Raw genomic sequence first — 24684 nt, 5'->3', positions numbered from 1 at the left:
AAAAAATAAAATAAAATCCTCCGCTAGAAAACAAGTTTCTTTTGGAGGGGGTGAATGGGGGGAGGGAAGCCTCCCTAGAGGGGATCAGTTCAGCCTGGAAGAAAGAGAAATTAGTAAAGCATGAGTCTCCAAGCCATTCTGGTGACCAGCACTCTGAGAAGAACGCTTTAGGAGCAATTAGCAGCAAGCCGGCTGCTGCAGCTGCTGAGGAGGAGAGGGAGAACAACTCCCAAAACTCCCTCCACAGCAGCAGGCGCTGCTCACTCCAACTGTAAAAGAATTTCAGATGTCCCACCCCTGCTTGACCCCCTGCAAATAAGGGTTGACCACCAGAGCCACATCCCACCTCTGACTTGTAATCACTGACATTTAGGCTACAGCTTCCAACCTGTTTACAACCAAAGGGGGAGAGACAAGTTGGGATTTCTATTTTTCTCTCAATTTTTTTTTAATACTGTTCTGGAGAATTCAAAGCAAAACAAAGAAATTGTCTCCTCTAGGGTTGTCAGTGAGAAAGGACAAGTTGTACAACTGTTTTGGGATTTGCAAAAAAGCGAGGGGGTGGGGATCAGAAGAAGGTGCAAAACCACAAAGTGTGAGTGTGTTTGAAAAATCCCTTCCAGCACCCTTTTCTGCTGGTTATTATTTATTGTTGTTGTTGTTCACTTTGCTGTCATCTATTTTTCAGACCTTTCTGCATCTAAGATGGTGAAGAAAGGAGTGAGGAAGAGAACAAAATAACTACTGGGAAGTCTCAAACCAGGTTGGGGAGTGTGTGTTGGGGGGGGGGGGGGGGGAGGGAAAAAGGAAAGAGGATTAACCATAGCAACCCCCCCAAAAAACCCAAGAGCTCTTTTTTTCTGAGGGAGGACTCGAAGGATTAAAAGGCAGCAACTTCTGAGGCGATTTGTCCCCTGAGTTATGGATGTTGGTGCACTTACTTCAGGCCAGATCAGAGCTCAGAGGGATCTAACCAGAAGCAGCAACCACCGGCTCTCCACTTGCCTTTTACCAGGTTTTACCCTTCCAGTATGTTTCATTTGATAAGACATTTTCCAGCGCCCAGAGTTTCAGTACAATGTGCAAATGGATACTGACAAATGGTGCCTCAGCCTTTTCCCACCTGCCTTGTTGCTGCTTGCTGCTGCTCTTCTTGGTGTCTTCTGTGCCTGTTACCTGCCATGACCTTGGCCAGGACATGCTGTCCCTGGAGGCCACCAACTCTTCTTCATCATCATCCTCCTTCCCCTCGTCCTTCTCCTCTCCTTCCAGTGTGGGGAGACACGTGCGGAGCTACAATCACCTCCAAGGAGACGTGCGCAAGAGGAAGCTCTACTCTTACAACAAGTACTTTCTCAAGATCGAGAAGAACGGCAAGGTCAGCGGTACCAAGAAGGAGAACTGCCCCTTCAGTAAGTACCGCTCTGCCGGGCAGCGGCTGCCGGCCCCCTCGAGCGCCCCGGCCGCGGCAGCCCCGGACCCGGAGCGCCCGAGCCCTCTCGCTGGGGAGGGAAGGGGAAGGTGACGCCTCGGCAGGGAGGGGGCGCGGGGTAGAAGAGAGGTGGGGTGGGCTCGGCTCCTCCGGGATGCCGCTCCCCGCCAGCCCGTATCTGCAAATCTCTCCGGTTACATTTGTTTTGCAAATGGCTTTGCCGAGCACAGTTTGTTTCTTTGCCTGGCATAAGAGCAAATTAGAAAGATTTGTAAGGGGGAGGGCATTGTCTCCCGAATCTGAAAATCATTATCCCCTGTCATTAAAGTGCCTTGACGAGAACGCTATATTGAAACAATGCATCGATTTCCCCCGCGCGCACACGCACGCTCTTCTCCCCGAGCCGCGCAAGAGCTGTCTGCTCCGCGCTCCCTCCTCCCCCAGCCCGAAACAGGATTTTTTTCCTTCGGGCTGGGACTTTGCCTGGGTTTGCTCTCCGCCGTGGGGGTGCCCGGCGGGCGCTGGGAGCCAGTGCGCGGCCGCGCAACCTCCCGCGGTAAGGCAATGCTCGTGCCTGCGTCCCTGGCTTGCACGATGCGCCCCGCCGCTCTCGGGTTGTGGCGCCGCTATACTACTCGCTCCATTGTAAACATCTGGGACTGGATTCGCGCAGACCTCACACGCATTTCATTGTCTCTCTCTCTTTTTTTTTTTTTTTTTTTAAAGAAATTATTTCAAATTAAAAGTCATATGGCCGTTTCCATGGTTGGAGTTTCAAGCTTTTCTGTAGTACTAATTAGGCTTTTAGTAATAGCATGCCTCTGGTAATGTATTTTTGGCTGTCAGTGCTAGAAATGTACCCTTTTTTCAATTTTCCTGCCTGTGCAATCTCAAATTGAAGTAACTGTAGTAAATCACAATATATTGAATTGTAACTTAAGTGACTGCATCCCACTATAGGAGCATGCTGAAAAAGTAAGCTCTGTTATGCAAGCGTTGGAGGAAACTCTCCGGCTTGCTTCACTGGTGGAGAGCCACGTTTTGGTTCTTGGACTGTCTTACGTAAATCCAGATAAACCTGGGGATAAATCTTCTGTTAAATTAAAACAACTTAAAGTAACTTAAGTAGGTCCCTTGTTAGCTAATGTGTAAAGTATGGAGTACTTCAGCAGGTTCCCATGCTGTATGATAGACATTGCTGTTAATTCCACTGTATTTTTATTAAATACCCATAATATAGGCTTGCAAACAGGGAGGAGAGGGCTGCTGTATCATATTGTCACTACTTCACTTGCTCCATCTTGCAACTTCATACTTTATCATGCACTTAATGTTTGTAAAAAACTTTAGATGTCAAAGCAGCTGAATCTTACCACCTCCCTTTCTGTATTTCATAGAAAGCCAAATTCTTGAAAAACAGAGCTATGATGAAGGCATCACTTTGAATTTGTGTGGAACTAGGTCCTAGCACTGAATTTCTTAGATTACTTTTATTTGTGGAGAAGGACAGCGTCATTCCCCTAAAATGGGATTCTGAAAGCTTTGTGTGCATTTCTGAGAACACCAAGCCATTCTGTGTAGAATATCACTGCCAAAAAGGCTATAAGGGGCCCAATCTGACAACAGTGTATTCAGAGAAGTAACTACTCATCTAAGCAGTCCCACTTAGCCAGCAGAACTGTTCAGTGAGTAAAGTTGCACACATGCATGAACTTGTCTGAGATCTTGCCAATAAGAGCTAGAATACACTGAAATGCACATATAAATCTTTCTACTCTTTCAGTCTATGTGCAACAACCCCCTGTAACTATAGGGTGCGTTTTGTTTGGTTTTTATTTTTTTCTTTTTCTTCCTTCCTCCCCTTCCTAGTTTTCCAGTCAGTGCATCAGAAAGAGAATTGGCATTCTTGGTGATGTCATGGTTATTGTCATATCTGCAGAGTATCTACTGAAAGAGAGAAGAATGTAATTTTTTTCATATAAATGCAAACCAATGCCGTTATTATACATAGTTGTATCCTGTCCCTCAGGTTTATGTCCAGTGAAGAAAAGACTCCCATTGTCTTAAAACTTGCAACTTGCTAACCACACTTACATCACGAAGTCAGACGTAGTGTACAACATCTTTAAATACAAAACAATTAGGATCTTGCTAGCAGAAGATAGGTCAACCAGTTGGATGTTCTTCTTTAACAGTCATTATAATTTGCAGTGGGAAATTGTGTTTTCTGTAAAAGCACATAGGCTGAGACCATTTAAGTAAATATTTACTGTGCCTTAATTTCAAGGGTGTCTGTGTAGCAAAATGTTGCAAATGATTCACAAAATCTATGGTTTTCATAACCTCACATGTAGCTGTGTAATCAGAATGCTGCTGCAATCCCCAGCTGGACTGATTCCATGCAAATATGTGGTATCATTAAGGTAGTCTAAAATATGTAATTACATGCGAACAAATTTCTGCCATGCATAAAGAGTTAGCCAGCCAGCCCACTAAATTGTCGCCTGTTTAACATTAAAGGCTATTTAATAATAAGATAATATAATATAAGTTCCTCTTTCAAAACCACGCTTTCCTAAAGAAATAATAGTGACTATTGACACACAAGACTTTGTTTGGAATATTCTAATTTGGGGGATAATTTTCTTTTTCTCATATGCTAATGTTTATTAGCATTTATACTGCAGTAAAGCCTTATCTGTAGGGCTGTAAGATCATGATATGTTGTGTAATTAGACAACAGCTTTCATGGCTGGCTGCCAGTTAAGCACTGTCAAGCAAGAAGAACAGTTGGAGAAAGTCAGAATAAACATTCAGAAAACAGAATTTAGTCCCCAGCCTTTAAAATGGCTCAAGTAGCATTCATAGATTTGCTCTATAAATATTGTGTAGAGTGCACTAAATAAGTTTACTTTGGCAGATGTTTTCCAACTTGATTGCTTGGAACTATTCCATCAGCCTTTCTCTACCTATAGGGTAATGGGAACAGAGGTGGCTTCTGACTGCTCTGTCAGGAGGCTGGGGGAACTTGCAGCATTTGGCATAGATGGAGGGTGTGGGTCACTGGATAGAAGTAGGACACTTTTTAGGTTTTGTTTTATTGTTCTTTACATCTGGAGTTTTGTCCTAAAAATGCAACTACTCAGTACTAGCGCATCCCTCAGCACCACAGCTGTGAAGTCCCTTGCCCCTGTTCTTGATAGAGCCATTTGTATGCATGAATAAGGACAGCTGTACTGCTTTCTGGTGACTTCAGTACTTGTGGGGGAAAAACAAAACCAAAAAACCTCCAAAGAGTAATTACAAAAGCTTTTGCTATAACTTGAGATCTGGGCTGACCAAGAGGAGCTTAAGCCATATATAAAAATGGAGAGAAAACTGCACGTGTGCAGATCCTGACTTTACTTGCACACAGAAAGCTTTCTTGAAGATAGTGAAACTCTTTGGGTTTAATGAACAGCATGCATTGGGTTACATAAAATCATAGAATCATTAAGGTTGGAAAGGACCTCTGAGATCATTGAGTCCAATCTGTTAGCCAAACTGCCTGGTCTACCTCTAAACCATGTCCCTAAGCACCACATCCACACGTTTTTTGAATACTTCCAGGGACTGTGATTGTACCACTTCCCTGGGCAGTCTGTTCCAATGCCTAACCACTCTCTCCATGAAGAAATGATACATGATAAACTGGTTCAGGAAAACTTGAACATATTTTCGAGTGTTATGCTATTTTTAATTGACTTTTAAGGCAATTGTTAAGTGTTATGAAGCACATGCTTCAAATTTACAGGACAGATCTTAGTAGCTGAAGAATGGTAACACAATATGCAATGCTTAATTAGCAGCAGCTAACCTGCAGTCTGTAGGGGGAGTTCTGCCTGGGCAAGGATTGCAGGATCAGGCCATTATTTAGGTACGTGTTTAGGGAGTGGAGTCTGTGTCATTGAGCCTGGATATTAGTGGGAAGAATTGCTGGAGCGATTCCTACGGGCTTTGGACCAAGCAGTGCTATGCAAAACCTACGGTAGATGGCGGCACAGCCACTGTCTGGTGTCACCTCTGCTCGAAGTAGGTGGACAAGAAGGGGATGGATCCTCATCTGTATGAGCTAATTTAGCTCAAGCAAAGCTAAAAGGGCTTACACCAGCTATTAATTGGCCTTCTGAGCATCCACAGTGGATTAATCCAAACAGTGCAAAGGCACTGCAATTGCAGAATAAGAGCGTTTACTGGGGGAGCTAGCATGAAATAATTAGCTACTTCTCACAAGCTAACCTATTCTAGGCTTTTCCCCTGAGTATGTGATTATCTTTTATACATAGCTGTAGGATCTGCTGAAGTCCCTGATAGTCTTTGGTTTTGCTTTAGTTAGTGTGGGATCAGATTAGCAACATAGCGACTAATAGCAAGAAAGTTTTGAGCCTCATTCTGTAGCCCAAAAGATAGTAAACAACCACTCTAAATGCTAGAAATGCTGAACGTTACTACTGAGGGTTTTAAGTGTGTGCATATATACATGACATAAATACAGATTTATACTATATATTGGGTTATATACATAAAAATAGCATTAAAAGTGTTTTGATTAAGTATACTCAGTTTGATACTCAGTTTTTTGATTATACCTCAGGTGTAATAAAATCATAAAGCTTGATAGGTACATTAACCTCAGATGTACAGCTCAAACCAGATTAGAATACTTGGTAAAATATGTTCTTTTGCTACTGAACATTTTTTAAGCTAGCTGTTTGGGGTTATCGATTCCTCACAAGCTGGTGTTTGTAAATTAATGTGAGAACTTTTCTCCATTTTTCTAAAGACTGATTAGTGGGCGTATGTGTTTTGTTGTTTTACTCTCCGTAGAGATCTGGTTTATTTTTTTACTGATTAAAAAGACTTAAAATAGGAAATAATACTGTCTTAGTGAAGTAATTTGAATCTTAGGTTCTTTAATATGAAATTTATATGTTCTTATGGAGATGATTTCTCACTTTAAGTCTTTAATTTTTTTCTTTCCCCTGCAGAATGCAGTTACATACTTTTTAACCAGCAGTATATGACCTTAGGCACTTAGGATTTATGAATGTGGAAAGAATTGTACTATTTAATGTCTACATGACACTCTCCTGTTACCCTTACTGCATTCCTGCCTTGTAGACCCTCCATGCTGATACTGTAGCCCTGTCATAAATCTTTTCAAAATATACAGTTGTAAGAAGTCTTGTTGTCTTCATAAATCTAACTTATAGCCACTTGCAAAAAAGAAAGAGTTAGGGGCAATTGGAAGTTTGTTCTGTCTTAAAACCTCAGAAGAATGAGACCAAGGGGCATACAGGCTTATAGATGCTGTGCTGCTGTTTTAATGGGAGGGTTCTCAGGTAGTGGCTCAGTCAAAGCTTCCCTTGAAGATGGCATTAGCTGAGTGAGCACTATAGAATGTGCTTACACTTTTGAAACATCTTGGATGCATTCAGTCATGGGATAAGATCCTCTGTTTTGAAATAAGGCATTTTAAGATGACTTTCAGATATCTTTGAGCTGTGTGTGCGAATAGGAGCCTTTTCACTTCAAATGGGAGTCAGATCAGATCCTGCAATAGGGAAGTTTTCTTCCACAGAGCCTTTTGTTTTGGAAAAGGAAAAACCCTTCTATGAGCAAATCTTGTTAACCTGTGTGTCTTAAGTTAAAAATAGCAGGTACCTGTATGAACATAGGACAACATCTCTCATGGAGGATTCCTGACTTTTCCTCTGAGTGAGTAATATAATCACAGAAGGAAGGTTCTAAATAGGGAAAAAAAATCTTTGTAAACAATATTGTATTTTTATTCTTAAGCTTAATATTTGGGATGATAGAAATAGCGTCAGCAAAGCAGAGAAATTATTTGGTCAACTTGGGATTTGTTATAATGCTCCCTTCATGGTCTGTTTTTGTTTGTTTGTTTTCTCTGTTTTCTGAATCAAGCTCTTACAGTCCTTTCTTCCCCAAAATAGCACTGAGTTGAAATTTCAGTTTGCACATTTTGAACACTTGCTACCATTGCTTGCAGTCACCATAAGACACTGAACTACCTTATCCTAATATTCTGGGGTTTATCATCTAATGACCTCTTTGACACTTTGAACAGCACAAATAGTTTGAATGTTTATCAGCATTACCAACCAACGACAGCTTGATGAGACTGCATGGAGAAGTAAGCTTTGCTTGCTTTGGGCTATGAAAACCAAATTATCAGATCAGAAATGGAGGATGCATTTAGTTAACGTGAGCACATGTATGTTTCTTGGTCGGTAGGTATACTAGTACCACTAGTCTAACTGTATATACTTATCAAACAAATTTTCCTTCTTTTGCTTCAACAACTTATTTTGATGCAATATTTTAATATCTTTCAGGCTTTCATTGTTCGGATACTTTGAACACAAAAAAGTAGTCAATGGTACTTGCAACCATTAGTTCTGTTAACTGGAAAGATCCTTTCCTAGCAGTATTAATTGCTTTTGTTGCTAGTGCCAATTTGTTGTAAAATGCCTGTTAGTTACAACATAGTAAAAAGGAGACAGGAAACGCTGTTACATGAAATTTTGAAAAGTCAGCCTGGGAAAGCTCTCTGTGTTTATGAAGAAAATTAAAATATTCAAGGGGAGGAGTGAGGAGGAAGTGGCTTACACTTTAATCACTGAATGGATATTAAAACTGAATTCATTAGCCAAGTGGATTAATAAAACTGATTATGCTACTTCATGAGTACAGTGCAACAAATGGAAGTTGCAGGGGAAAGAAATGGTTACAAGTGAGCCAGGTCACATGCTAAATAATGGCTTTAAAGACACTCTTTGCTTTTAAATTAGGTCACTCATGTTCTTTCTTTGAACATTCTGTTCTAATTGCAACAGTAAATCAAATACATTCAAAGTAGGTTCCCATGTAAAGTGGACAACTGGACAGTGCCGTTTTACTGCTACTAACACGTGCATCCAATTACTGGGTTGATATACTCACAGTGTCAGCTGTAAAGCATTCCCCTATTTTATAGTTAGCCTAAAGAATTATTAGCCTGTCCCCTTTCACATTTATCTCTAAATAATCTGTCAGTAGTGTATATCTTCTACAGTTAAAGAGGAATTTTCACACGCGTTGAAGCTGACAAAAAAAAAAAGGAAATGTTGAAACTACACCAAAAAGTTTCATTCCTTTTCCCCCTCCCCTCTTTCGCAATTTCTAATGTTGTGCAAGAGAGGAAAAGGCTACGGATTCTAGAAACATGAATGCTCATTAATTTTATATAAAAACAAAGATCCGGTCTTTCATAAACCTTGATTTAGTAAAGCAATATGATGCCTACTCCTTTCATGGTGGAAAAACATATCAATGGCAATAAACTTAGCTGATTTTTGCAGTTCCTGACTCCTCCTCCTACATGGGGAGCAGAGGTTAAAATGGGGGGCCTGAGGAGTCTAGTTGCTCTTCCTTTTCCTGCCACTGATATTAGAGGTTCAAAACATTACCTAGAAATAAAGGAAATATAAGTTTTCTTTCAGGTTCCTGATGCACATCTGTGCAGCTGTAGTCAGTGTGTATGTGAGTTGGGGAGGGAACGCTGAAGCGTTTTGGAAGCATTCAGGATGTTGTTTAATTGGAATTAAGGCATGGTGCTAAGTGGAAGCTGGGTATAAATCAATGATATTGCGCCCACATTAGAGGAAGGGGGTGGAAAGTGTGATGAGTGCCAGAGCAACACTAGAAAGGATGATAAGAAAGAAATAGGGGCAGCATGTGTCATGAGTGGGAGAGAAGCGGGGAGAGGGGGAGTGTGGTCTACCCATTTTGGCAGCAGTGAATTGTCGGTGTTACTGAATTGTCCTGTCTCATCTCACTGCATCATCAGTTTGCTCACAGCCTGAACTTATAAAGCCATTAAGGGGCCTGTTGAATTTGTCTAAAAGTGTCTAATTGGTGTTGGGATATAAACTCTTCCCACTCCCACCCCCAAATTCATTGTATCTTCTCTGACCCTATTCTAGAGATACTATTTGGTAGGTGCTCTGGGATTCTTTTCTTCAGATTATCCTCTTCAAGAGGGTTAATAACCTGCTTTATTCCTAATGTCAAATTCAGTACAGACTACTTGCAAGCAGAAAGGTGGGCAAACTTGCCCTTGGAAGTAATAAGCTATTTAAAGCAGCCACAAGCAAACCTGTGTTAAAGAAGAAAAAAGTTGAGGGTTTTGTTTGGTTGGTTTTTCTTCAATTTTTCACTATGCTAGTACTATCTACTATATTCGTTATGAGAAACATACACCTGAAGGACATCAAGATATCCTAGTTGTAGAGAGCAATAAGGTCTCCCCTCAGCCTCCTCTTCTCCAGGCTAAACAACCCCAGTTCCCTCAGCCGCTCCTCATAAGACATGTGCTCTAGACCCTTCACCAACTTCGTTGCCCTTCTCTGGACACGCTCCAGCACCTCGATGTCCTTCTTGTAGTGAGGGGCCCAAAAACGAACACAGTACTCGAGGTGCGGCCTCACCAGTGCCGAGTACAGGGGCACTATCACCTCCCTGGACCTGCTGGCCACACTACTCCTGATAAAAGCCAGGATGCCATTGGCCCTCTTGGCCACCCGGGCACACTGCTGGCTCATGTTCAGGCGGCTGTCAACCAACACCCCCAGGTCCTTTTCTGCCAGGCAGCTCTCCAGCCACTCTTCCCCAAGCCTGTAGCGTTGCATGGGGTTGTTGTGACCCAAGTGCAGGACCCGGCACTTAGCCTTGTTGAATCTCATACAGTTGGCCTCGGCCCATCGGTCCAGCCTGTCCAGGTCCCTCTGTAGGGCCTTCCTACCCTCCAGCAGATCGACACTCCCAACCAACTTGGTGTCATCTGCAAACTTCCTGAGGGTGCACCCAATCCCCTCATCCAGATCATAAATGAAGATGTTGAACAGGACCGGCCCCAACACTGAGCCCTGGGGAACACCACTTGTGACCGGCCGCCAACTGGATTTGACTCCATTCACCACCACTCTCTGGGCTCGGCCATCCAGCCAGTTTTTAACCCAGCGTAGAGTGTACCCATCCAAGCCGTGAGCAGCCAGCTTCTCCAGGAGAATGCTGTGGGAGACAGTGTCAAAGGCCTTACTAAAGTCCAAGTAGACAACATCCACAGCCTTCCCCTCATCCACCAAGTGGGTCACCTTGTCATAGAAGGAGACCAGGTTAGTGAAGCAGGTCCTCCCTTTCAGAAACCCATGCCGGTTGAGCCTGATCCCCCGGTTGTCCCGCACATGCTGCATAATGGCACTCAAGATGATCTGCTCCATGACCTTCCCCAGCACCGAGGTCAGGCTGACAGGCCTGTAGTTCCCCGGATCCTCCTTCCGACCCTTCCTGTAGAGGGGCGTCACATTTGCTAACTTCCAGTCATCCGGGACCTCCCCGGTTGACCAGGACTGCTGATAAATGATGGAGAGTGGCTTGGCCAGCTCCTCTGCCAGCTCCCTCATTATCCTCGGGTGCATCCCATCTGGCCCCATGGACTTGTGGGCATCCAGGTGGAGGAGCAGGTCAGTGACTGCTACCTCTTCGACAACCGGGGCTTCATTCTGCTTCCTATCTCCATCTCCCAGCTCAGGGGCCTGAAAAACCCGAGGATGACTAGCTTGACTATTAAAGACTGAGGCAAAGAAGGCATTAGGTACCTTTGCCTTCTCCTCATCCTTCGTGGCCAGGTTACCTTCTGCATCCAACAAAGGAGGGAGATTCTCCCTGGCCCTTCTTTTGTCACTGACATATTTATAAAAACTTTTTTTGTTGTCTTTAATGGCGGTGGCCAGTTTAAGTTCCAGCTGCGCCTTCGCCTTTCTGATCTTCTCCCTGCATATCCTCACAACATCCTTGTAGTCCCCCTGAGTCGCCTGCCCCTTCTTCCAAAGGCAGTAGGCTCTCCTTTTTTTCCTGAGTTCTAATAGCCTGAGGAGTGGTAATTGGAACCCAATCTGTACATTCCATGGCATTTAGACTATTTAACAGCTATATATTACTTAGTTATTCCTTGGTATTTCTTTTTCTCATGTGGCATAAAGCAGTCAAGAAAAGTGACTGCTGATTGATTCGAACCTGATGATAATTGTGTATTAAGGAGCTACAAGACTGAACCCACTGACATTGCTAAAAACATTTTAAGATCACTCTATGGAAGACACAGAAAGATTGCTATTAGTAAATGCAGTGTGTAGAATACCTTGCCATAGGGTTTTGGATGAGGAAATGCATTTCAGCTGGATGGTATACCTTACAGAACAGCTACTCCTTCAAGGCTGCAACTAAATTGGTTGGGAAAGAAGAGGTCCAACAGCAGCATTCTTTGTAGAAGAGTTTGGGTTTTTTTTGAACTTTAGAAAGGTTCTTAACGACCATGATGGAATTTTTTATCAAAACAAGACTGAAACGCATAAAAGCTGGAATAATGACCTGGCACTGTGGGAAACTAAAGGCTCGTGTCCTTCACCACTGTCCATTTGTGGACTCTGCTTGCAGCTGATTCTGCTTATGAAACAGGAAACATTTTGCAAAGATGAGGAGGATTTGGAGACAAACACTACTGTAAAATATCTATAATAATTTTTCTGTGGAACTCTTCCCTTTTTGGTTTTGCTGATTTTGTAAATGTACACAGTAGACCATAAAGGTCAGCAAGATGTAACCTTTTTGTTTTCAACTGTACTCAGGGCATAACAAAGCCTGATCTAGCTTTTCAGTACAGACTGAAGTAACTCCTGTGTCCAAAATAAAATAAATAAATAAATAAATAAATAAATAAATAAATAAAGTAAACCACAGTGCTTGTATTCAGGAAGATCTTTAGTGCTGTCTGAACTATTAAATTCAGTAATGCTACAAAAAAATTGCCACTGTGCAGATGGAGGAAGTGTTAGTCAGTGCTCTTATCCAGGGACCTCCAAACCTTAATCACAGTTTAAAATCCTTAAAAAGGGAGCCACAGATGTGAGGGGTACAAGTATCTGTGCTCACACACCAATGCAGACTCAGGAAATATCTATAATGATGAGCAGGAAAACCAGTATGTAAAAATATCTAACTACTTTCTGTTACCTTGTGCTTAATACAAGAAGTTATAGCTGAGCTTACCAGACACTTCTCATTAAGTCCATAATGGGGATGGGAACATATTTTTGGTGTTTGAGTAAACTGCAGTCTGGCATTTTCTAATATTCGTATTGTTGGCTTTTCAACTAAATATTTTGTAATGGTAATTTCAGAATCTTTCTTTCTCCCAGTGCATGAGATCTAATAATTTTCTGAAATATTTCATTGGAAGACCACCAGCCAGATCACACTTTCTGCTTTTCACAGTAGTCAGTCATAAATATATATAACCTCTTCATTTATAGATGTGTTTTGTGTGCCAAGCTATGGAAGTTCTAAGTGCAAAATTCCTGTTACACACTTACAGACATACTGATAATGCAAGAGTAGATTGCATGATGATGCAACTAATGTACCACATAAAATGAAGTTTCCAAAGAATCTGTAAGGGCCCTAACAACTGAAGAACACACATATTTTCAGGTGTAATCCTTGTGTAGCTATTGCTGTGAGCACCTCTGAGAGCTCTCTCCATCAAGTATATGATGTAAAACCTCTCACGATGTGAAACATCTTGAGAATAAGTAGAAATCTGTGTCATTATTGCAGTATTTGGACACATTAGATTAATGCTTTCAGGAGGACCATAGCATATGCTTTGCCCAGCAAAGGATGAAAAATGTTAGAGACTTCTAGATATCTAATAATAATCTCAGAGTTTAGTCAGTTAAAGTACTTATCTCATTCTCCTGTTCCAATAAATACCTTGCTAATGAATTCTAGTTAACATGACCTTGTAGAAGAGTTTTTTGTTGTTACTTTTTTTTTTTTTTTTTTGCATTCCTCATCCAAATGGTAGATTTGTATTCTGATTTTGAAGGAGAGATGATATTCATAAGTCATATGTCACAAGCCACTAAAAGGGTCAAAATCTTACAGCAAGGCCTTAGTGGCTTGTTTATCTCTCCTTTTTTTCCCTCCTCCTTTTTTAAAGGAGACAGACTAATTCACTTAAATATAATGAGAGCCATGCCTGCCATAGCCTACTTTTTAAACAGTGTCAGCTCAAGTAAGATCTGTCTTATTTCTTCACCTCCTTTTCTTGGCTCCAACAATTAAACACAAAGCTGAAAAATACAGGTTTTCATGGCAGAGCTATTTCATATGTCAAATGAGAAATGGAGGATGCCGTTTTCATAACAGAAAAAAGTGTTAGGGTAGGGAAATTTTTCTTTTCCTTTGTGGCCCCCTTCTAAATTCTCATCAGCAACATGCAAAAGATAATTTAATAAATAAATAGGGAGACCAAATGTATGTCTAACCTCTTGCCCTCATTTTTCTAATTGGCTTTCATTAGGAACAAAAATTTAAAATACCTCTAAACAGAAATAACCGATATGGTAAGGTGAACTTTTCAACTGGATAAGAGCTCTTTATAAAAAGACAGTATTACGGAGTCCTGTGTTAGGCCAACAGACTCTTTTACTGTAGTGATACATCTATACTTGGAGCAGTAACTCCATGTTTACTTTTGATCAGTAGTGGCAGAAAGTTTGTTGAGTTGCAGTAAAAATGAAAGTAACAAGTAGTCAAAATTCTCACTTGTTAAAGAAAATCTAGAAATACCATGCTACAGATCTTAGGTTTGCTGTTCAGTGTTAGACTTTTTCATCTCTACAGACATTAGCTAACCAAACCTTGAAATATGGCTGGGTTATTTTCCCCTTTTTCAGAGACAGGCACTGAGGCAGAAAGTTTAAAGACCTGGATTTTCTCTCTTTTATCTTTATTCAAGCTTATTCCACTATAAATCCCTGGACTGATGATTCTATTCTGTTCCTTATTTTGTGTTCACAACACAAAGGATGACATTCATGTTCATAATAGAAATGGGAATTGAAGGGTAAAGGGTAATTATGTTTATTTTGTATAGCAGAGTATGTCTCCAACATAGATGTATATGTATGATAGATTAAATGATGACTTAACACTAGTTAAAGATACAGAAAGTAGAAGAAAAGTTTACAGAAGTGATTGAAAATAGACAATATGCAATTCCATTTAAATACAGAGGTACTGGAATGTGGCTCCTCTTGGTAAGATGCCCTTCAGCCAGTGGAGTTGAGAAAATTATCAACGTTTGAAAATTAATTGTTCTTAATGAGCAAAACTAGGAGCTGCTGGTAACCCATAAGCTATCCCTTGGAAGAGTTTGGGAACTGAGTTTGTTTTATCATGAAAGATAAATGTTTTAAGTGCTGTTAATGTATTTGCCACTGATACCGGCTGGAGAGATTCATAGAATCATAGAATTGTTAAGGTTGGAAAAGACCCTTAAGATCATCGAGTCCAACTGTTAACCTATCACTGCCAAGTCCACCACTAAACCATGTCCTCGAGCACCACGTCAACCCGTCTTTTAAATACCTCCAGGGATGGGGACTCAACCACTTCCCTGGGCAGCCTGTTCCAATGTCTGACTACCCTTTCGGTGAAGAAGTTTTTCCTAATATCCAACCTAAACCTCCCCTGGCGCAGCTTGAGGCCGTTTCCTCTCGTCCTATCGCTTGTTACTAGGGAGAAGAGACCGACCCCCACCTCACTGCAACCTCCTTTCAGGTAGTTGTAGAGAGCGATAAGGTCTCCCCTCAGCCTCCTCTTCTCCAGACTAAACAACCCCAGTTCCCTCAGCCACTCCTCCTAAGACTTGTGCTCTAGACCCCTCACCAACTTCGTTGCCCTTCTCTGGACACGCTCCAGCACCTCGATGTCCTTCTTGGAGGGAGGGGCCCAAAACTGAACACAGTACTCGAGGTGCGGCCTCACCAGTGCTGAGTACAGGGGCACTATCACCTCCCTGGTCCTGCTGGCCACACTATTCTTGATACAGGCCAGGATGCCATTGGTCTTCTTGGCCACCTGGGCACACTGCTGGCTCATGTTCAGGCGGCTGTCAACCAACACCCCCAGGTCCTTTTCTGCCAGGCAGCTCTCCAGCCACTCTTCCCCAAGCCTGTAGCGTTGCATGGGGTTGTTGTGACCCAAGTGCAGGACCCGGCACTTAGCCTTGTTGAACCTCATACAGTTGGCCTCGGCCCATCGGTCCAGCCTGTCCAGGTCCCTCTGTAGGGCCTTCCTACCCTCCAGCAGATCGACACTCCCAACCAACTTGGTGTCATCTGCAAACTTCCTGAGGGTGCACCCAATCCCCTCATCCAGATCATAAATGAAGATGTTGAACAGGACCGGCCCCAACACTGAGCCCTGGGGAACACCACTTGTGACCGGCCGCCAACTGGATTTGACTCCATTCACCACCACTCTCTGGGCTCGGCCGTCCAGCCAGTTTTTAACCCAGCGTAGAGTGCACCCATCCAAGCCGCGTGCAGCCAGCTTCTCCAGGAGAATGCTGTGGGAGACAGTGTCAAAGGCCTTACTAAAGTCCAAGTAGACAACATCCACAGCCTTCCCCTCATCCACTAAGTGGGTCACCTTGTCATAGAAGGAGACCAGGTTAGTGAAGCAGGTCCTCCCTTTCAGAAACCCATGCTGGCTGAGCCTGATCCCCTGATTGTCCCGCACATGCTGCATAATGGCACTCAAGATGATCTGCTCCATGACCTTCCCCAGCACCGAGGTCAGGCTGACAGGCCTGTAGTTCCCCGGATCTTCCTTCCGACCCTTCCTGTAGAGGGGCGTCACATTTGCTAACTTCCAGTCATCCGGGACCTCCCCGGTTGACCAGGACTGTTGATAAATGATGGAGAGTGGCTTGGCAAGCTCCTCTGCCAGCTCCCTCAGTATCCTCGGGTGGATCCCATCTGGCCCCATAGAGTTGTGGGCATCTAGGTGGAGGAGCAGGTCAGTGACTGCTACCTCTTCGACAACCGGGGCTTCATTCTGCTTCCTATCTCCATCTCCCAGCTCAGGGGCCTGAAAACCCTGAGGATGACCAGTCTGACTATTAAAGACTGAGGCAAGGAAAGCATTAAGTACCTCAGCCTTCTGTCTCTCTGTCCTTTAGGGAGTGCATAATCTGAAAGCCAGAAGATTTTGCATATGGATTCTGAATTTTAATTGCTTCCTTCTCACATTGTTAAGCTTTTATGGAGAAGTTGGTGTTTAGGAGAGTTTTAACTGAAGAAAAGATATTCACTCAAGAACAAAAGAAAATTGCCTACAGAAAGGCAGGAGAAATAGGTCTGACATTGAAAAAAAATGAAAAGACTATTGCAGTCAGGGATTCAGGGGTTCGAGTAGTTATTTGCAAAGACACTGAGATATCTAAGGCTGTGGATGCCTCTACCAGAAGTGATGCCTCTACCAGTACCTCTGCTGGAGGTTACTAAATCTCACCAGCTCATGTGAGCATTCCATAATTTCTTCTGGGCAAAATCACCCAGATTAGCTTTAGTAGCTTAAATACAAGATTTCAGCCATCGTGGTTGATATCTAAAGCAAGTGTGCACTGGAGCGTTTGGAGAGCAGCTAAGCTCCATCTGGGGACCGTGATGAGCAGCTGGAGAGGCTTTTCTGCCAGTGCAGGAAAGAGCGTCTTCATTCCTACTGAAATCAGGGATATTTAAATATCTGGATTTCTCAGAAGTTGAGATCTAAAAGTTTCTGGGACACTGAGATCAGACTTCAAGGTGTAGCCAGGAAGAATTTTACAGCAGAATTTTCCAGTCCTTTGAAATATCTGGTACTGCCATTGAGAGAGGTAGGACATGAAATCATGTAAAGACTGGCTGGTATAGATTATTTTTTCCCCCTTTAGTCATGATTCATAACAGAGATCCAGGATGTTTTAGAAGGAAAAAAGTAAAGGGAGTGTTAAAAGGAGTGACATTTGATATAAAATCACAAAAATCATTTAGACTTTGAACAGAGAGGATGGAGTTTTGACCCCATACCGAAGTGCAGCAGTCCAGGATATCAGTTATGTATTCCTTGTATTTCTCTCAAATTGACAATGTAGCCAATTTATTCACACTGTGATTTCAATTTCTATCAAGAGTATCATTTCAGCACCTTATAAAAGTAATAATGCCACCTTAGAACCTAGTCCAGGAGAAAATACCAGTTGCTTTTATGGGTTGTGCTAATCCTGGAAAAAGTTGCAGATGTCAGCTTTACAGAAGGCTGAAATAGCCGAAGGAAAAAGTCAGTTGTGTGATAAAGAGGAAAAGGAAATTAAAAAAGAATTCTTTGTACTGCAAGCTGCAGTGGGGAGGCAGGAGCACTCTGAATTCACACGATAAGTTCCTCATCTTTTGTGCCCTGCAACTACCTTATAAACTCTGTCTTCTCTTTATTTGCATAAACTTCAAAGCTAAAACACTAGTATCGGAACTATTCCTACTGGATAGCTTCAGCAGACAGTTTCTGTGGAACAGCAGTCTATGCACAGTATCAGTGGCATCTTTACTACAGTTCCAGAATGCTCCTTCTTCCATAAGATGGGCACTTCCAGATGGCCTCTCTCACCTACAGACATCCAGTCTGTGGCAGTTTGAGAGCTGTAGGTAGGTGGGGAGTGGTTTGTGGCTCTTGGCCTAGAACAGGGAAGTCCTACGAAGCCATGTCATATGTAACCAGTGAACTTACGGTACCAAAGAAAAAGTCTTTACTCATCTTTCTCTGGCTTCTTTTTTTAACATCAACTTTTGGTGGATCACTTCAAAGTGGTCGAGCAGGCCATGTGTCCCAGGATCAGGAAGCAACCAGCATTGCTGTGTGGCTTACGACTGGGGAGCTGTGCTGCATGCATAGCCTCACCATGGGCATTTGTTACACTTGGTTGGTGTGTGTCCGTTAATTAAAAATGTGTCAAGGCACAGGAAAGCAGGACCAAAGAAAACCTTCTGGGAATCCTAATATAGCCCCTGTTATCACCAGTGCTTGTCATATAAATTTGTTCAGAAGTTTATCAAGTTCAGTTAAAACCAGGTAGGTTCTGCTCACCATACTACTTAGCTGAAGGCTGTTCCACAGTCTCACTCCTCTAAGGGCTACAAATAATTCTTATTTTCAATCAAAATGCATTCATAGTCAGCGCTACTCTTCCTGCTCTTTTGCCAGTAGTGTCCTTCACTGCCCCACAGCGTTTCTTCTTTAGAGTTCACCACCACAACATACATGTGGGGACCAGTTATATTCTCTTCCTTTTTTTTCTTCTGCTAAACTTAATATGCCAAGTTCATTGCTAAACAGAGAACAGTGTGGGGAGATGTAGCCCACCATCTTCCTGCTGGTTCTGGATACGAAGCAACGTAGCTACATTCACATAGGCTAATAAGCTATGCATCTTGGTGGAGCATATTAATTCCTGTGTGACACCCTGGAAACATAGCCGTCTTGCTTTCCAAACCCAAGTTTAATATCTTTTTAGGTGCAGTTTAATTTGAAGCATTTTTTGTGAGCTTTCTGGTTGGCTCTGTGTAGACATGCCTTTTTCTTGTAAGATAATGCTTTCATTCTCCTGCCTTTCTAGAACTGCTTCTAGGTGCCTGGTCTTAAACCAGAATTGCACACCATGTCCCAGGCCTAATAAGAAGAATTCTAAGATTGCCAAAACTAACAAATCCCCCAAACAAACCTTACATGTGCCACTTGGCAAAGGCCGCCCTTTGCCCAGTAAGTAAAAGAAATGTGGACTATAGAAATGGGCCTGATTTACAGTGTGTTTGACAGGGCAGAGTGTTGGAAAGGTTGAAGTACTCTGTTAAGAGTGATGGTCAGAATATAGCTGATGTAGACAAAGGTAAATTGAAACAATTTATCACATAATGTTTTACTCTCATTGATTTGCATATGAGGCTTTTCTTTAAATTTGAAAGGAGAGTATTGGTTTATGGGTGTTTTGGGGAAGGAACTCATTTTTCCCACTTTCTGAAAGATGTTGAAATGTCAAAGCATTTTCCAGAGTGAATATGAAATACTGAAACAGACTTTCCTACAAAAGCAAAGTTCAAAATAATGTCAGTTTAGATTAAGCAGGGCATTTTGTGGGAATTAATTAGTTAGAAATATATAATGAAAACTGTCAAAATTGAAATATTTCTTTACTATATTAAGTTTAACAAGATGTTTCTATTTTTCTTTTAAAAGCATAAAAAATAAATTTTATTATAATTTTTAGAAAGTAAAATGGACAATTTGGTTGAAACCCATTATTTCTATAGGAAAATGAAATTTAGTGATATTTTCAAATGAAATAATGTTTGGTCTTAAAAGTTCTATACTTATTAATAATAAGCTTACTAATTTCAAAATAAGAAAGGAATTGGAGAGTGAGCAAATAAATGCTCAGAGGAGAGTTGTAGTATTCTTTGCCAAAATAATCAAGCTCTTCACTGACATGATGCTAAACACAGAGAACAACTATGTTTTGTTTTGCACAGGCCTGTGTCCAAGTCCTTGGTCCAGGCAAGCAGTTTGACTGTCTGTAAAATGTCTGTTAATACTTGAGGCTCAAGGCACTGATATCTGTACAATTGAAGGAATAGACAGTTCTAGCCAGTCCTTAGGTAGCTTCAGTCCCTAAGAGTTATTGAATTATTGAATTAGAAATACCAGAGAATTAGGGGGCATACCCGTAATGGCTTAACGCTGCGCACAGAACTGTTGCTTTCCATGCAGAAACCTGCCCATGGGTCATTATCTCTCTGTCCCACGTGTAGAACGGAACAGGCAGCGCTCTACATTTACTTCCTTGGGTTCATTCCCCAGTATTATCAATGGGTTTAGGGTAAACATTAGGAAATATGCTTGTTTTCTCCTCCCCAAGCAAAGCATTGCTTCCCCTGACTTTTTTCAGGAGTAGCAAGACAACTGCCATTTGTTCTGGATACAGTGCAAGCTGAGGAACCAGGACTTTTATTCATGAAGTTGTAAATAAATAGACCTTTCTAAGAGCTTTCTTTTTATTTAAAGTACCTAATCTTTCTTTTTTTAATAATAGCTTTAAGTAATTTTTGTAGAACACCTGCATATATTGTACTTGTCAAGAACTTTTGAGGTTCTGTGATCACATTTTGCTGGCTTAAAACCCATTTTTTCTCTGTTGTCCTGTGAAAATTTCATATTGACATGGAAGCTAACTTTCATTGGGAAAATAGTAAAACTGATTAAACAGAAGTGTTGTCAAGAGTGCAGTGTAAACATACTGATAAATCATTGCTCTCTTTTTAATAGAATCCTTCTAGTTGTTAGGTTAAAAACAAAAAGCATAAGGTTTTCAAACAAAAAGCAGTCCTCAGGACAATCATGTCTCATTTAAGATTATTTTATTTCCACTCAAACTCCAGTGAAACCGGTTATCTCCTATGCAAAACAGAGAAGTGAATGTGCAAGTACCTGCTTCCCTCCATCTCGTTACAATATTTTCTTACATTCCAATGCCATTTTCTTTACTCTTTTTGAAGAGAAGAGGCAGCTTTATGCTTTGGAGTGTTCAGGAACAAGTTGAGGAGGGGTTGGAAGGTCAGCCAGTGAGCTTAAAGAGTGGAAATTCACTTCTGTTTCACCTCATTCCTGCTTCTTCAGAGCAGCAGCACAATAATCTTTTAAATCTGTTTGATATGGCTCATATGCTTGAAGCAACTTGGACATTGCTTGCATAGGAGCTGTCTTGAATTTGCCTATATGTGATAACAGCAAAAAAAAAAATCATAGGACACTCAAGGAATTCTCCAGGTTGCTAGATTTATTTATCAGAATTTCTAAGGAATTCTTTTGTACCAAAAATAATTGGATCATCATTTTTTTAAAGTGGATTAGATACAAAAATATAATGTAAAACAGCCATTACATTGAGATATGATGTGGGACATTTTTAGCTGTCAAAATGTGCTAGAAATGTATAACAAATGCCAGCATGATACTGTGAATTGTGAAAAGGAAAAGACATAAGTTCTGCTGTTTGCTGTTGCCAGTAAATGTCTACTTTTGTTTAGACATTATGACTACAAAAGCCAAGATAAGATTGTCATTTGCCAAATGTTGCACTGTACCGTCCAACTTGGGTTTTGAATTAAAATACACATATGCCAAAAATTATGTTTATATCATCCAGTATGTTGTGTAATAAAAGTCTTAGGTAGTCCAGTTAATGAAATTATTAAATTTTGGCAGAGTGGTGTTAAATTGAGTTTATATTTAATATTGTTTCGGAGGAGACTGGGTGGAAGGAGAGTTGAATTCTACTTCATATTAATTGAAACAGACTAAGCTGTTGTTGATATAATAATACCTGTAAATAGCAATTAACTGCTATGCAATGGTTGGTTTTTCGAAGAAGACAACTTGGAAAGAGTTTGCTTTAGAACGGAACAGTCTAAAGGGGAGCTTTTATTCCCTGTAAGCAAGACTCTGTGTAGCCATCTTCCCTTTTGGACAGGTGAGATGTTGCTGGTCCCAGGAGAACCACACACTGGGAAAAGGGTCTTTTAGCTCATAGTGCAAGTAAAAAAATGAAAGTTAAATATTCTGTGGTAGAAGTTGGCCCATGGGAATAAGCACACCTTATTATCTTCTATCAAATGAGATCTTGGTTCTCAAAACAAGTGTGGCCTTTTCCATTTTTTGTAAATTAGAATCATAGAATGCTTTGGGATGGAAGGGACCTTTAAAAGTCATCTAGTCCAACCCCCCTGCAATGAGCAGGGACATCTTCCACTAGATCAGGTTGCTCAGAGCCCCATCCAGCCTAACCTTGAATGTTTCCAGGGATGGGGCATCTACCACCTCTCTGGGCAACCTGTTCCAGTGTTTCACCACCCTCATCGTGAAAAATTTTTTTATTGTGCTTAGTCTAAAGCTACCCTCCTTTAGTTTAAAACCATTACCCCTTGTCCTGTCGCAGCAGGCCTTCCTAAAAAGACTATCCCCATCTTTCTTGTAGGCCCCCTTTAAGTATTGAAAGGCCGCAATAAGGTCTCTCCGCAGCCTTCTCTTCTCCAGGCTAAACAACCCCAGCTCTTTCAGCCTTTCCTCATAGGAGAGGTGTTCCATCCCTCTGATCATTTTTGTGGCCCTCCTCCGGACCTGCTCCAACAGGTCCATGTCTTTCTTGTACTGAGGACCCCAGAGCTGGATGCAGTACTCCAGGTGGGGTCTCAGGTGAGCAGAGTAGAGGGGCAGAATCACCTCCCTTGACCTGCTGGCCACACTTCTTTTGATGCAGCCCAGGATATGGTTGGCTTTCTGGGCTGCGAGTGCACATTGCCGGCTCGCGTCCAGTTTTTCATCCACCAGTACCCCCAAGCCCTTCTCTGTAGGGCTGCTCTCAATGCCTTCATCCCCTAGCCTGTATTGATACCAGGGGTTGCCCCGACCCAGGTGCAGGACCTTGCACTTGTCCTTGTTGAGCCTCATGAGGTTCACATGGGCCTGCTTCTCAAGCTTGTCCAGGTCCCTCTGGATGGCATCCTGTCCCTCAGGCATGTCAACCACACCACTCAGCTTGGTGTCATCTGCAAACTTGCTGAGGGTGCACTCAATCCCACGTGTACGTGTACAATTTAAAAGATCTCATTCTTTATATCAAAACCCTATTGTAGTCACTGGATAATTTTCTTGTGGATAAATATCACTTGGATGGAGGAGTCTGCAGGATCAGCTTTGGTCTCCTTGCAAGTTGCCCAGGAACTTTCAGTTGGACAAAATCTGCATGCCCTAGCTTTTATGAGTTATGTTTTTTTTATTTTTCCATTATCAAGATGACCAGTCATATGTTTCATAAGTAGTTTTTTGATTAAGAATGTGGCAAACAAGCTCCATTCATCCCTTGTTTTGTTTGACACCCTTCCTGGATGCTAACACTTAATTAGTCATTGTCTGGTCTGAGGAATTTGAGTAGCTTTTTGGTTTTGTTTGTTTATTTCATCTCATCAGTAAGTAGAGCAGTGTAAGACATATCTTGAAACAGAACATGATGTGAAATGTCCATGTTGTAAAATTGCTCGTTATGGGTAACAGAAGTTAAACCATTGCACCGTTCTTAAATTCATGTTGATTGTGCGATGAGAGACAACACACTTCTAAATTACATATCAGAAAAAGAGAGGGACGGATTGAAATTGTAGCTAGGAACATCTCTGAAGTTTGAAGGTGAAATTTAACTCTCTTCTAGGAAAAAAGAAAGTATACCGTGTATTTAAGCCAGTTTCAAATAAAGCTGTCTGAAAATCAACAACTGCAGTTGTAAAGTGCTCATGCAACTGTTGTTCTGTCAGCCTAGACATATATGACCCATTCTTCCGAGCATTAGTTTTCTAGTTTGGGTTTCACTGAATAAAAATGTTAAAACAAAATTCAAGTTCTAGAAAGATTTCTACGTAGACAAAAATACCAGCCCTGTTCCCTTTTGAATGATTTGTATAAACACTTGCCACAACTCAGTCCTAAAATGTTCATTAAAGTCAGTGTCTGCTAAGCTTCACAATTTCTGGCTTTACTGTGAATATTTCCAGTTATTGCAAACTGGGTAATGGTTTTTTTCCCCTTTTACTTAGCATATTTTGCTGTAGCAATAAGCAAAGAGGCAGGTAAAGATGTTTTAAAGTATTATTTTGTTTGGATCAATTCAAGCCAAACCTTGACAGCTTGTATTTGTATGAAATCTTTCCCTTCGTATTTTTTTTAAATTAAAAGAACTTTAAAATATTTGATGCTGGAAGCTAAGCCTTTGGGTATCCACTGATAGTGTCCAAATGCGCATAGGTTTTGCACATTCAAGCATTTATAGCTGCTGTCCAGAAAGATATGCCAAATAATTTCACTCTGCTCACATATATTACAACAAAATAGTTAGAAGTAGATAAGAAAGGTGAGACAAGGCCCAGAATAATAAGATAAGAGATGAGAGATCTGGTTATTTAAAATTAGAAACAAAAATGTCATTGTTGACATGCATCTCATGAGTATTTTCTTAGCAGAAATATTTATGTAAGATGACCAGGTCTGACTGCCCAGCTGTAGGAGAGTATTTAGGTGTCTTGTAGTGCTACAGGTGTAGTGAAACCATGAGAATTAGAAAGAGCAGGTGTGTATGTGTGAGTACGTGTGTGTGTGTATCTGCAAAGAACAGATTAAATAACAGATCTTATCTTACTCAAGGTGGTTTACTGCAAAATAACTTT

At 41.5% G+C, this 24684-nt stretch overlaps 1 protein-coding gene across 1 annotated transcript in view; it reads left to right on the top strand.

Moving 5' to 3' along the window:
* The first annotated feature begins 849 nt into the window (after window positions 1–849).
* Window positions 850–24684, top strand: part of LOC104008560 (fibroblast growth factor 10) — a 76495-nt gene continuing 52660 nt past the window's right edge. Inside the window, exon 1 of the mRNA XM_087760410.1 lies at window positions 850–1412. Within this exon, the coding sequence (XP_087616536.1) occupies window positions 1079–1412 (334 nt within the window). The 5' untranslated portion in view covers window positions 850–1078. The remainder of the gene's footprint in view (window positions 1413–24684) is intronic.

The sequence above is a fragment of the Nipponia nippon genome, unplaced genomic scaffold (genome assembly GCF_047370975.1).
Source record: "Nipponia nippon isolate SJK-2023a ecotype South Korea unplaced genomic scaffold, ASM4737097v1 scaffold_22, whole genome shotgun sequence".
Classification (NCBI taxonomy): Eukaryota; Metazoa; Chordata; class Aves; order Pelecaniformes; family Threskiornithidae; genus Nipponia; species Nipponia nippon.
Note: the sequence above shows the minus strand (reverse complement) of the source record. Positions and strands in the feature narration are given on the sequence as shown.